At 46.5% G+C, this 15001-nt stretch overlaps 1 protein-coding gene across 5 annotated transcripts in view; it reads left to right on the top strand.

The window, feature by feature from the left end:
* ITGA6 (integrin subunit alpha 6) overlaps window positions 1–15001 on the top strand; it is a 69287-nt gene that overhangs the window by 11827 nt on the left and 42459 nt on the right. For all 5 annotated transcript variants that reach the window (XM_077319709.1, XM_077319708.1, XM_077319706.1 and 2 more), the window contains exon 2: window positions 14382–14509. Coding sequence is in view for 3 of the 5 variants with exons in the window: in XM_077319706.1 (XP_077175821.1) it covers window positions 14382–14509 (128 nt within the window). In the remaining 2 variants the exon portion in view is untranslated. The remainder of the gene's footprint in view (window positions 1–14381; window positions 14510–15001) is intronic.

Below are 15001 nucleotides of genomic sequence, written 5' to 3'. Positions count from 1 at the left end.
TAGTGTGCATGCACACAAAAGTTCGTACTTGGAATAAATCTTTGTTGGTCTTAAAGGTGCCATTGGACTCAAATTTTGTTGTGCTACTTCAGACCAACATGGCTACCCACTTGAAACAATCCTGTAAGTTAGCGGTCCCCGACCTTTCTCAGGTCAGGGACCGCCTCCGGGAGTGAGGGGCCCGGGTGCCGCACAAACGTGCACGCGCAGTTGCCGCGCATGGACGTTTTTGCCACTAGGGGGTGCTAACGCACATGCGCCGGCAGCCGCGCCTGCCTCTTCTTTTCTTTCTCGCTGTGGGCGGGGGGAGGCAGGTGCGGCTGCCGGCGGCCTGGTACTGTGGCCTTTGCGGACCGGGGGTTGATGACCCCTGCTGTAAGTGATAGGTTAAGTTTGAGAGAGTGACTGAACCAAGGCTGCAGAGTGGTCATTTGATCCTGGGTATTCTAGATATTAGTCTAACCCTGGGATTCCCAACCAGGGGTCTGTCGATCCCCAGGGATCTGTGGGAACTTTGAAGGGGTCCTGTGACCTTTCACTTCCTCCCTTCATGGTGAGGTAGCTGGTCACTTCCATTGCTCCCCCTCTCCCCACATAAGCATGAGTGAATTCTCTTGTTGTTTCTACATGTGGAGGTATGTGGAGCCTGCATGCCTACTCCTGTCTTAAGCCATCTCCTGTCTTTCCTCCCCTCCAGTGCTTTTCGAACCTGTCTGTTAACACAGGTGATGATGTCACTTCTGGAATACAGCAGTTGTATTATCAATACGGGTGCTTAATTTTAGTGAATAGGCAAGGAAGAAAGTCAATAGAAGGCCAATTGGTTTGCATTACCTTATTTGTTTTTATTTATTACATATGTATACCACCCTCCTCTGAGGCTGAACCTTATGTTGAGAGGAAACCCATATGCAAAGCCAGGTCCCAGATTCATTCTCTTTCTGTTGAGATAGATCAAGATGGATAGCCATGTTAGTCTGTTTGTAGAAGAAGAAGAAGAAGAGTTGGTCTTATATGCAGCTTTTCTCTACCAGAAGGAATCTCAAAGCGGCTTACAATTATCTTCCTATTCCTCTCCCCACAACACACACCCTGTGAGGTGGGTGAGGCTGAGAGAGCCCTGATATTACTGGAGAAGAAGAGTTGGTTCTTATATGCCGCTTTACCCGAAAGAGTCTCAGAGGCTTACAATCGTCTTCCCTTTCCTCTCCCCACAACAGACACCCTGTGAGGGAGGTGAGGCTGAGAGAGGCCTGATATTACTGCTTGGTCACAACAGCTTTATCAGTGCTGTGAAGAGCTCAGGGTCACCCAGCTGGCTGCATGTGGGAGAGCAGGGAATCAAACCCAACTTTCCAGATTAGAAGTCCGCACTCCTAACATCTACACCAAGCCGTAGCTGCAGAAAACAGCAAGAGTCCAGTAGAACCTTCAAGACTTAACAACATTTGTGGCTGGGGGTGACTATTTGTGACTCTCTTTGATTCATGAAAGCTCATACCCTGCCACAAATTTCGTTAGAATGCCACTGTGATTCATGAAAGACTCATTCCCTGCCACGGATTTTGATAGTGTTGAAGGTGCTACTGGACTCCTGTTTTTCTCTTCTTGTTTAAGTTCTGTCTTCATTGGCGTTCTCAAGGTAGAAAGAAGTTGCAGAGTGAAAATGTAAGAAACATTCAAGGAGGCGTGTTGGGGACCTATGATTGGGTGTGGCTCCCTGTGGTGTGGGTTCCAGGAGTTTAGAGATAAGAATCTCCTTTGAAGCTTCGAAGTAAGAGCATCAGAGAACATTTATCTTGTTTTGTGAAGTACAAATCAGGATGTGAGTGGGGGAGGTCATCTCATAGGAAACTCGGTTCATAGGAGGTACTGACTAAAGAAAGCCTTAGAACTGAGAAAAAATAGTTGTGTGTGTGTGTTTTTTAGAAGCTGTGCAGCTACAGCCTGGGTATGGCAAACTTGTAGACAAGTTCAGAAGTGGTTTGCTATTATCTGCCTCTATGCAGCAACCCTGGAGTTCTTTGATGGTCTTCTATTCATGTATTAGTCAGGGCTGACGCTGATTACCAAAAATCGAGCTAGTCTGGCCTATCCAGGTTATTGCAGAAAACGCATAGAACCAAAGGCAAGAAGAAGTTGCATCTAGAAAAGTTTTTATCGAAACAAAGTCAAACTTGCGTAAGGGGTAAAGTAGATTAGTCAACAAATTTTACAGAGAGATTCGAGTGGGTAGCCATGTTGGTCTGAAGTAGCAGAACAAAATTGGAGTCCAGTGGCACCTTTAAGACCAACAAAAGCTTTATTGAATATATATATGACCTTCTGACTGCATGCACATGAAAATGCACACCTTGAACAAAATGTTGTTACCTACTGGACTCCAATTTTTTTCCTGCATTTTACATAGAAACCTGACTTTATACTTTGCTCGGAACTGGGTAACCCACTCATCTTTCCCACTCATTTGGGTATCAAAGGGAAATGTGCCTCCTTATTCTATATTTAAAAGATCCTCTTGTGGCGCAGAGTGGTAAGGCAGCAGACATACAGTCTAAAGATCTGACCATGAGGCTGGAAGTTTGATCCCAGCAGCCGGCTCAAGGTTGACTCAGCCTTCCATCCTTCCGAGGTCCGTAAAATGAGTACCCAGCTTGCTGGGGGGTAAATGGTAATGACTGGGGAAGGCACTGGCAAATCACCCCGTATTGAGTCTGCCATGAAAACGCTAGAGGGCGTCACCCCGAGGGTCACACATGACTCGGTGCTTGCACAGGGGATACCTTTACCTTTATTCTATATTTTCATTTGTAGCTATAAAAATAAGTCAAGAATGATTAATAGAAATTAATCTGCAGGCCTTGCAAGACGGAGCTCTTCTACCAGGCATTATTTTGAGGCCAGTGCAGAGAAGATCAGAGGGCTCATCCTCAGAATAGCCAGAACATCGGGCTAACACCTTATTAACAGGCCCCCCGCCCCGCCCCAGCTGGAGACTGGTTGAGCTCTGGGGAAGAGGCAGGCTTGGAGTTTTAGATTGTTTTGTCACTGGGTGGATTGTAAATATGTGTTTTAATTGGGGTTTTATTGTGGGGCTTTTTATTTGTAACCTGCCATGAGCCAGCTAATCTGGGGGTGCCGGGAAGTAAATCCAGTTAATAATAAATAATTACTTATTCATTATTAATAAATTTATTATTAATAAATAAATAGCGTCATTGGGAGGGAAGATGTTACAGCTAAAGCTCACTTACTTTGGACACATAATGTGATCACACTCGCTAGAAGAATCCTTAATGCTCAGCATGGTCAGCGGCAAAAGGAAACGTGGTCATCCAAAGGATCCGCTGGCTTGACACGATCAAAACCGATACAGGGATGACCATGAACCAATTAAAAGAAGCAGTTAGAGATAGGGGTGCATGCCGAAGACTCCTTATAAAATCGCCGAGGGTCAGACATGACTGAACAGATGGCATCATCATCATCAATAATAATAATTAGAAGAAATCGCCAACCTCCTACATTAAAAACCATGAGATTGGATAGACTGAGAGTGTGTGACTGGCCCTAGGTTACCCAGCAAGCTTCCATGACAGAGGGAATTTGAACCTGGGTCCTACCAGGTCTTGTCCTGAACAATCCAGAGTCTGGTGTAAGTCTTGCCCGAACGTTTGGGAGACCTCAGCAGTTCCAAACAGCACGTGGATTCCTTGCATATGAGCCTCAGGCCTTTCCACAAAAAGAAACAACGCTTATTTTCACCATGTGGCTGTGAACAGGGTTGAATTCAAACTACCTCCAGCGGAATGAAGCTGATGGAACAGGAATTTCCCATCTTAACCCTCCTGACTGAAACTTTGCTACTGGGGAGCAAGGGATCCTCGGGACATGTGTGGAGGGTCTGCATCGGGAGGGATCAATCAGTGAAAATTGTCCTCTCTTGCCAATTGCAGTACTGCTATCCTGGTGGAATTATCCCCTTTGTGTTGGATCCCAAGTAAATTTTCCATCAGTTGAATGGAATTTTCAGGCTTCCCCCTTCCACTGATTATCGCAGAGGGGTCCCGAGGAAGAACACAAAGGGGGGTCTCCAGCGGAAAGGGAGAATAGAATAAGTGGAAATTGCCAGATTAGCCTGGATCCAAGCCACAGACTTGGAGCCACTTGGAACATGGACCAGAGGCATATAGAGAGTGAGTCATAGCAAGGAAATGGGTTTCCTATCAGTGTTATTCCTTGTTAGGCTAAGAAAAGAGCAGAGTGTTTGCCAGATTTAATTCATGCAAGTCTGGTTTCTTCATCTAACTGATTGCAAAACAGAACACTTCCTATATCATTGTCTGCATTAAAAGTCTTTGGCATCTTTAACAGGAGCAAATCTTTTAGGAGCTGCAAAGTTGTGACAGATTTCCCCCCCTTTTTTTTTCATTAAAAAAAATCTAGCCAGGCAGAGCAGTCCAAGAACCCTCTTTTCTTTGCAAGACTGTCCTTACAGAGAGAGCCAACCCTAGCCAGAATTAAAATGAAAATAGACTCTTAAGCTTCACTTTCCTTAACCATCTTGAAACTGGAGCATACTTTGGGCAATTGGAGAGGCATGGTTCCAGAAGTAGTAAAACTAAGGCAAGATGGAAGCAGAATAGAAATGAGGCCCAAATGAAAGAAGCCTGCATTGGTGAATGGGCTTTGAACAATAAATAAATAAATAAATAAAGCCAGCCACACCGAGGACACGAATCACAATGCATTTCTGGTTTACTAGGCCAGGCTAACCTTAACGGGTTGATGAATTGCACTTAGAAGACATTTACAGCTCAGTTGACTTTAGTGGGATTTACTTGCCGGAGAAGCATACAAAGAGCTGTAGTTGTAGCTGCCCCATGCTGTGAGCACCACCCATCATAAAGGGCTCTGGAAGCACATCTAAGTTGTTGGTGCTGCCTTTCCTTGAGCTTGCTGGCCTTAAGCCACTTGATCACCCCCCCACCCCCCCACCCCCGGTGGGATGCTGCTGCCTCTGGAGGTTCCTGCAGAGGCAGAGTTTTTGTTGCCCCGCTTATCTCACAAGGTGCCTGTTGTGGAGAGAGGCTGGGAAGGAGATTGCAAGATTCTCTCCTTAAGCAGAGAAAAGCAGGGTACAGAAACTTTCTCTTCTTCAAAGAATTTTTTTTTTAATTAAAGCAATGAGCTTCCTAGATTTTAGCAGTGTCCTTTTCTTCCAAATGGGACCTTCGCCGGTCGGGTGTTGGTTGACATCAGCAGCAAAATGAAGCTGCAGTTTGTTTCTGAGCTGGCGAGTAAATTTGACTCAAGGTAGGTGGCCAGAGCTTAGCTGTCTGGGTTGAAGTTCGAAAGGAAATAAATATTTGCCCAAGGAACACCCAAGCCTGGCTGCCAATTGTATTAGAAGGCTTATCAGTGTTCGGTGGTAAATTTTAACCGTCATTTCTGTCGTATAGTCGTCGGAAATGGAAAGCCGGTAGACATTATTCCATGTTTTTAAAACTTTGTGTGGCCACTGGTTACTTCTATGTGTTACTTCCCCCCAGATATTTATGCCGACTTGGCAGCCAGCTTGGCAACCGACTAGGCGCAGAGTAGAGGCTGCAAATCTTTTGCATGAGTAGTGAATTCAGTACTCACTAAGAGCCCTGTGAGAGAAACTGTGACTGGCTCAAGGTCACCTGGTGAGCCTCTGTGACAGAGTGGAGATTTGAACCTGCATCCTAACCTGACACTGTAAACACTAGGCCACCGTGGCTTATCAGTTGTGCCGTGGAGACATTCCAGATGGGAAAGATGTAGAAAAGTTTGAGAACCGATCAAAACAAAACCCAGACATACGAGTGTGTGTTGCGAACTGAAAGTAATAACTATATATAATCATATACAAGATTAGATATCATAAAGGGCGTGTGCGTGTTGATGCCTCTTGTCCACTCAGTGGTGTTGGTGTGTTGGTTAAGACTGGCAGCCTCTTATCTGGAGAACCGGTTTGATTCTTTCCCATGCAGCCAGCAGGGTGACCTTGGGCTAGTCACAGCCCTGATAGTGCTGTTTTCACAGAGCAGTTCTGTCAGAACTTTCTCATCCCCAACTACCTCATAGGGTGGGGAGAGGAAGGGAAGGCAATTGTAAGGCTCTTTGAGACTCCTTTGGGTAGTAAAAAGTGGGATACAAAAAACAGCTCTTCTTCCCTACAGCTCTGCTCAGGGTACGGGTTATACGTAGGTCAGGATGACACATTCAGTCCCCTTCTTGTCTCTTCAAATCTACAGAGAGCCATTCACAGAGAGATTAGCACAGCCCCTTTTAATACTCAGCCCTCACTCACAGAGAGCTACTTGCATTGGGACTCAAACACTGTTCCAATCACTCCCTGTCTCCACTCATTGATAGGCTACAATATATGTGCATAGACCAGGGGTAGTCAAACTGCGGCCCTCCAGATGTCCATGGACTACAATTCCCATGGGCTCCTGGGAATTCTAGTCTATGCACATTTGGAGGGTCGCAGTTTGACTACCCCTGGCATAGACCAAGGTATTAAATTGTGTTTGTGTGTGCAACTCTTTCCCCTCGAACCGCAACTCACAAGGTTAACCAAAGCAAGAAACTTTAATTCATAAGAACAAAACCCAGAGGAGAGTACAGTCTAAGAAACGTTTTGCTAAAATTGGACTTTTGAACTGAGGTCCCAAATGCCAACATCTGTGATACTTTAGTTACAAATTGACTATTTTCAGCCCATTCCAAGCAGCTCTTCTGTGCAGGCCCCTGTTAATTTCATCCCTTAAACTGTCAGCTTCTCTCTACTACAAACCTCTTTTCATTTTTCAGCTCCTGTTTTTCAAGTCTCCTATTTTGTCCACTGTCCCTGTTGCTCTTGGAAAGAGGCAGGACCTAGCCTGTCCATCTCAGGGGGGGGGTATCTGATGTTTCCATACAAATTAGGCACTTTTTGAATATATAGCACATTTAGGGTGTGCATCATCTTCCTTGCAAGTCAAGAAGTTAAAGTACCCCCTCATATGCTCGGCCTCAGCAGATGAGCATGGCTACAATCCATCTCTGGCCCTTTGTTTTCTCTTTCCCCTGACCTGCCTGCAAGAATCTTGAGGAAGCACATCAGATTCTTCACAACCACCACCACCAAGCCTGTGTGGTGGGCCAGGTTAAGCGACTGACCCTGGATGACAGAATCCTGGCTCAAGGGGGGGGGGTCCTGAAACTGGCTTTCCTGGTCCCCCATTCCCAGTTCTCAACCCTCTTGCATTTCCACCCCAAGCAGTGGGGCTGAGGGGAAGGCCTGATGGAGAGGCTGCTTCCAGAGGGTACTTTTTGTCCTTCCGTGATCTCTTTTGAGAGCAGGTGGGGAGAGAGGGGAGGTCACCCACCTCGATCTTCATTCCACTTCTCTGCTCTGCAGCTGTTCAGATGTGTGGCACTGAGGCTGGGACATCTTTCTCCTCGGAGTGGCGGCTCACTTGCCTCCCTATCCATAAACTAGTTCTCCTCCTCCTCCTTCTCTCCCCCACCGGTCCCCTCCCTTGGTTAGCAAACTGCTGCTCCATAATTTGCTTTTGCCTTATATCTTCACAGTTATGATGGTTGTTCATTTAGTCTGAGGAAGAGTGCATGCACTTGAAAGCTCACGCCTTGAATAACTCTTTGTTGGTCTTAAAGGTGCTACTGGACTCTATTTTTGTTGTGCACGCTCTCACTGAATCCCCCTCACAGTTGCCATTTTAAAAAACAGGAAGCCAGTTGGCGTGCAGCTGTGGCTGCGCTGGCTGTTGGGCTTTGCTCCCCGACTTTTCCCCCCACCTTCGCTGTCTTCCCCTGAGACTCTTTTACCACATTCTCTTAACTCTTTTCAGCTTTGACCACACACATCTCACTGTGTGTGCCCCCCCTCCCTCACACCGGTAGTTCATGGGTAAATGAGAGCTCCAGCCAGGCAGAATTCCAGCCAGGGGACTGTATGTATCTCTGTCTTAGAAGGTCCTAGAAATGGGCCTCTCCCCAGTAGTGTAGTGGTTAGGAGTGCGGACTTCTAATCTGGCATGCCGGGTTCAATTCTGTACTCCCCCAAAGGCAGCCAGCTGGGTGACCTTGGGCTTGTCCCGTAGCTGATAAAGGTGTTCTGACCAAGCAGTGATATCAGGCCTTTCTCAGCCCCACCTCCCTCACAGGGTGTCTGTTGTGGGGAGAGGAAAGGGAAGGCGACTGTAAGCCGCTTTGAGCCTCCTTCGGGTAGAGAAAAGCGGCATATAAGAACCAACTCTTCTTCTTCTTACTTAGCATAATCCCCAACCATTTTTTCCACAAATATGATGAGAACTGGTAGCAAGACACAGGGAACATCTGTCTAAATCAGGCTTTCTCAACTAAGGTTTTGTGAAATGCTTGGGTTTCTTGACAGCCCTGGAAGGTTTCCTGAATGGGTGGAAATTAATTCTTAATATATTTTTAAAATGTGTTAAACGTTTATCAGGTGATATGACCATATATGATCATGTTGACTGCTCCCCCCCAGCCAATGATGGTCCTGGAGGGTGTGGGGAGGGGAGGGGCTCCTGGTAGGCATGTACACAGCTATGCTTCCCAACCTTATTCTTCATGATTGTGCCACTTTTGGGGTTTCTCGAAGCCTGAAAAATGCTTCAGGGGTTTCTCAACAATAAAAAGGCTGAGAAAGGCTGGTCTACATAGCCCAAGGACAGCCTCTGTTTTCTGGTCATCTATTCTACCTCAACTGCTGGCCATGACCTGTGGTAGCACAAACTTTGTTGATCCAAAATCCCTTTAACCAAGGGCCAAAAAACACCCTTCTGCTTACTTGATTGATGAATTATTAGCTATTTTAGAGCAGCATGCAGCATTTGGAGTGAAGCCCTTTGAAATATGGAATTGAGGCACTGTGGGGGGGGCATGGGCAGTGATATCAGTAGTGGGGTCTTCCAGGAATGTTCCCTGTTTTCATCTCTCTGACTGGACTGGGGAGAGAAATTTAAAGTATTCTATTAAAATCCATTGTTATTTACCCATATTTGCCAGCGTATAAGACGACTGGGCGTATAAGACAACCCCCCAACATTTCCACTCAAAATATAGAGTTTGTCACATTACATTACAGTACTATGGGCTATCCCAACTGAAGTGCACCCGGCGTATAGGACGACCCCCCCACTTGGAGGCATGTTTTTCAGGGGGAAAGGTAGTCTTATACGCCAGCAAATACAGTAGTTTAATGTCTGCATCATTTGGATGGAAATATGTCCAACCTTTCCAGAACTGGGCATGCAGTCCCAGGCTGGACAAATCATTCTGCAGTGCAGTGAAGGCTCTGTTGCCTTGTTTAATGGTGCCCTTGGCTACATGGGTTTCTTGGCCAACAATTTTTTTTCATGGTAGCCTTCCTAGTCAGAAAGCTGCCTGGGGCATTCAATGAAAGCAAGTTCAGCATGCTGGTATTTTGCACCATTTGTGTCTCTTTTGCTCTCACCTATTTAAGCTCCAAATAGATGGTAGCTGCTCAGCTCTTCTCGATCTTGTCCAGCACTGGCTCTCTGTGTTGCATTTTCCTGCTTAAATGCTGTTGTCATGCAAAAACCTGGAATGAATGCAAAAGTATGTCTAACAGAGATCTAAGTTTCTAAAAATCCACCTGTCAGCCATGGCTTGTCCCCTTATGAGGGGTTGCAAGCCCTGAGTTGGTAAATACTTGGAGGTTTTGGTGGTGCCTCAGGTGGGAGGGGCTTGGGGAGGACTTCAGTGGGGTCTGATGCCAGGGAGTCAACCTTCTGAAGTGGCCATTTTCTCCAGGTTGACCTGTTCTGTTTCCTGGAGAATCTCCAGCTACCACCTGGAGGCTGGCAATCTTACCCCTATGCAGAAAGTTAAGTTTGCAAAATAGGGCCAGTCACAGGTATTTGTGGGGGTAGCTTGGTGTCGTGGTTAGGACCACAGACTTCTAATCTGGTGAGCCAGGTTTGATTGCCGGCTCTTCCTCCACATGCTGCCAGGTGGGTGATCTTGGGCTGGCCACAGCACTGATAAAACTGTTCTGACCAAGCAGTGATATCAGAGCTCTCTCAGCCTCACCCACCTCACAGGGTGTCTGTTGTGGGGAGAGGAAAGGGAGGGCGTAAGCCACTTTGAGCCTCCTTCGGGTAGTGAAGGAGTACAAAAAACTAGGTCTTCTTCTTTTGTTTATGCTCTCTCAATTATTTATGGAATGTATGGGTGGTGTCCCAAATATTTATGGACAGCAGCTACAAAGAAAAAGAACCCAGTTCTCCAGATTAATCACTATACCACGCTGGCTCTCCCAAGCAGTCTTGGCGACAGTTTGTTTCACCCCCTCCCCCAGTTGCACGCTACAGATAGTGACCCCTTGGGATTTTCAAGGCAAGAGAAGTTCAGAGGTGGTTTACTGTTTTCTGCCTCTGTGGGAACAACCCCCATATTCCTTGGTGGTTTCCCATCCAAATACTGACAGGGGTTGACCCTCCTTAGCTTCAGAGATCTGATGAAAACAGGCAGGCCTGGATAGTTCAGGTCCCGGCAACATGGTTACCTTTCCTGCCCCCAAATCTTTCACTTCTCTTTCAGTAACGATAAATCAAAGTAAATTTGGCCTGGTATTTGTGGCGCTCTTAAAAATTTGATTTTAGACTCTCCTTGTTTTAGTTAAAGCAGAAAAGCGGTTGATAGAGCAGAGCAGGCCAGCTTTATAAAAACAAACCTTTTGGGATGAAGGATTGGGCTGTGATAGGGAGCCAATCCAGACTTGATCCAGTGGCTCTTGCAGCTGACCCTCGTAAAGTGAGTGGGCTCTCCTCTGCGTCCTCCAAAATTCCTGGGCACACCTCCCCATTGTGTGCTGGGCCCTAACTGAGGAACAGGGTGGGTGCTGATCTGGCAGGGGGAAGACGTTTTATAACACTTTGGCAGGGACTGAAAAGAAAATATAACAGGTCAGGGTGGATGGGGCTAGAAGAACAGAAATGGGTAATCATGGGGGAGCCATGAAGCTTTTGAATCAAGAAAACAGGGTTGCCAACTGGCCTGGGAAATTCCCAGAGGTTTGGGGGAAGGAGTTCAGCAGGAATGTGATGTCATGAACTCTGAGTCTGCAATTTCCTCCAGGAGAATTGATCTCTGGAGTCAGAGGATGAGCTGTCATTTCTGGATAACTCCAAGGCTTCACTTGAAGGCTGTTAACTGTACTAAGAATGAAGAGTTTTTTTCTGGCTCTGGAGCAGAGGGCTGACAGTGGTCATTGTGTTAAGTTGGATGATTTTGGCCATACCGTGTTGTGGTTAGGAGATTGGACTAGGATCTGGGAGGTTCAAATCCCCACTTTGCCATGAAAGCTCACTGGGAGGCCTTGGCTTGTCACACTCTCAGCGTAACCTACCTGACAGGGTTGTTCTGAATATAAAACTGAGAAGGGGAGAGTGTTGGAAGCCCTTTGGATCCCCACTGAGGAGAAGAATGGGATACAAACAAAGTAAATTAAAACAAATGAGGCAAAACGTTGGCGTGTGACTATAGAAGAAAAAAGAGGGGAAGGTCAAAGCAGTTGGCATTTCCATTTATTTATTTATACTCTTCTGACTAAATTCTTAAGCACTGACGATTTCTAGTAACACCTTGGAGGAGGAGCTGGTCTCATGTCTTAAGGCCACTCAGCGCTTAACATGCACTCAGGTGGCTGTCCCGCCCCTGAGTGCCTCCTTCGCCAAACGGCTTGCCTGTCTGTCCAACAGCCAGCCAATCATCTTCTGTCCCCCACCCCTGACCACCCCCTCCTCCTTGCACTCCCTCTGAGGCTCGGAGGCTGCAGATCCCTGCCACTTGAGAGCTGCCCCTGCCACGTAAGTTCCCTAACAGCTGCCTGCAGCCTTTCCAGGACCTGGGAGGAGGGGGAGGGTGTCTGCAGAGTTCTTCCACTCCCCCCCCCCAATCTAGCGCCCGTTGTATTCCTGAATGCAATGGGCTTGGCCCCTAGTCAGAAATAAGATCATTACCAGACAAAAACATAGTCAGTGATACAGGTATAACTATACTACCATAACTGAACTCGGAAATCAGCAAACACAATAGCAGTGCTAAATATCAGTAGACAGACCAAAACATACCTGTCCTCATCATAATCAAATATGGCCATCCATTAAATTTAATTACATGACTTAACAGTCAACATGTGAGATGACTAATGTGTGAACCAGGGTCTTATTTTAGTAAGGGAGGACTGGAAGGGCTGTAGTTCTGAAATGTTGCAAAAAAAAGGGGGGATGTTTTTTACTTGGCAACAAATCATAGGACAAAGAAGAGTCCAAGGTAAAGCCAAGGGTTTGAGTTTTTCTACTTAGTGGGTGGCTGTGTTGTTGAGGAGAGGAAAGTTTGGGAGGAAAGATGACTTCCATCTGGACATCCGAGGTTGGAGAGAGCATTCGGTCATCTCAGTTGAATTATGTGACAGGGAGTCCGAGTTCAGGAGCAAAGGTGTGTGTCACCTGCATGTAGGTGGTACCATATGACATGGGATTTGATGAGGTCATTCTCAGAGACAGTGTAGAGAGAACACAAGAGGTCAAAGGACAGATCCCTGGAGGATCCCAAAAATATCTGGAAAGGAAAGACCTTCTAGTGGAAAAATTGACTGATTAGACAGGTCAGAAGGGAAGCAGCTGACTGTGTCATGGAAACTTTAAAATGTGAAGGGAGTCTTGCATTAGAGGAAGCTGAGCGGTTAAGGGGGGACAGAGCAGAGACCTTTCGATTTGGCAAGGAGATAAGTGATTTTTCTGAGGTTCATTGTGGTGCAGTGCAGAGGGACGAAGCCAAAGTGCTGAAAAGGAGGTGGAAGAAGTCAAAACACCATCAATAGGTGGTGCACTTGATGAGTTTGGATGCAAAGGATCGAAAGGTGGTCCCTGGAAAGGAGGAATGGATCAAACATAGTCATGTTCTTCCAGTTTTGTAAGTGGCTTTGAAAACATTTTCTTCAAGCTGAGAAGTATCTAGGAACAGGCCCAACAAATCAGCTGGGTCATGACTTTATGTGGTCCAGCTTTGTAGAGAATCTGGTGTCCCATCCAGCCCACCATCCAGTTCATAAATAGCGGGTGATCCAACCTGATGATGCTTAATTCTGTCAAGCAGGATAGGGGTGGGAGCCTGTGGCTGTGGTAGATCACCATGCAGAAAGTCCCAGGTTCAGTCCCCAGCATTTCCAATCAAAAGATGTCTGCCTGAGACCCTGGAGATCTGCTGCCGGATTTAGTAGTCAATACTCACATTCTGATTCAGCATAAGGCCATTTCATGCGTTCATATTGCAGCTGACTTTGAGTGACCCCAAAGCGTTTCAAGGCAGGAGAGGAACAGAGGTGGTTTACTGTGGCTTGTCTCCACATAGCAACAGTGGACTTTCTTGATGGTCTCCTATCCAAGTACCAACCAGGACTGATCCTGCTAAAGCTTCCAAGATTTGAGAGCTCAGGCTGGCCTGGGCCATCCGGGGTTGGGGCATGCCTGATTACAGAAGCACCCAAGTCCCTAGATTTCTTCCTATCAAAGCAGTGGGGAGGATGTTCTTAAATAGGCTTTGGAGTAGACCAGGGTAACCGAACTATGGCTCTCCAAATATCCATGGTCTGATAATCTAGGTGCAGCCATAAGCAGCAGTAGAAGCCTGAGCTACTCCTTGTCATGCCAGCCAGATGACAACGTGCCATAAATGACAGGTCGTTTTCATCAAATTAGTTGCAGGTTTTTCTACTCTGATTAAGGAACGTGCCAGGGAAGTGATTGCATTGATCACAAGACCCCTCGGTTCTTTTTATTTGCCTCTGGACATACAAGGTTGGAGAGCGCAATAAGTCTTCTCCCACTGAACTATGTCACAGGGAGTCAGTGAGGAAGAAGGGGAGTTCAGGAGTAAAGACTGGTGTCACTGACGTATAGGTGGTACTAACGGAATTATAGTTCATGGAAGTAATCCTGGTCTCATCCCACATACGTGAGATAATATACTTTCGGTGTGCTTTTGCAGCTGGATTTTCCCGTGCAAAACAGGAAAACCTGCTTCTGCTGAACTGCATTGAAAGTACATTAGCCAATGTGTGCAGAATGAGCCTTTCTCTCCAAACAAGAGCTACCATAGGAGACAGGGCTAACGGATTCCTATGTACATAATGGAAAATGAACTGCTTCTCGAAAGCAGAAAAAGAAGGAAAGATGTGTATTTTCTTCGCCACATGTTCTGGGGAATCAGATTTCTCTTTTCAAATGCGGGAACTTTTTGCCAAACCTTCCGCCCAACCATTAATTCTTCCTAAAAGATTGCTCTTCCTCTCTCCACAGATTACTGGTGGGGGCACCTCGAGAGAAAGCTTTCCCATCTCAGTTAGCCAATAGGACGGGCGGGTTGTTCAGCTGTGACATTTTGTTTCCAGAGGCAGGATGCACACGGATAATATTTGATGAACAAGGTGAGCTCTGCTGTATCACATGGACTTTTTGTGAAGTTCAAAAACGTATATATTTTTAAATCATATGGGGAATTTCATTTAGTAGATTTTAGCACCTCTTGGCAACTCCTTCCAAATTAAAACCAGGCTTCCATTGCCTTTCTGACTCTATAGGCCAGGGATGGCCAAACTGTGCCTCTCCAGATGTCCATGAACTACAATTCCCACGAACCCCTGCCAGCAGGGGCCCATGAAAATTGTAGTCTATGTACCATCTGGATAGACACAGTTTGGCCACCCCTACTATAGGTGTGTTCAAACATAGGGTGTGAACTCTGAGAGCCACTTTGGTGTAGTGGTTAGGAGTGCGGACTTCTAATCTGGCATGCCGGGTTCGATTCTGTGCTCCCCCACATGCAACCAGCTGGGTGACCTTGGGCTCACCACAGCACTGATAAAACTGTTCTGACTGAGCAGTGATATCAGGGCTCTCTCAGCCTCACCTACCTCACA

Source organism: Paroedura picta, chromosome 2, assembly GCF_049243985.1.
Source record: "Paroedura picta isolate Pp20150507F chromosome 2, Ppicta_v3.0, whole genome shotgun sequence".
NCBI lineage: Eukaryota > Metazoa > Chordata > Lepidosauria > Squamata > Gekkonidae > Paroedura > Paroedura picta.
This window is presented reverse-complemented; position numbering and strand designations above follow the sequence as displayed.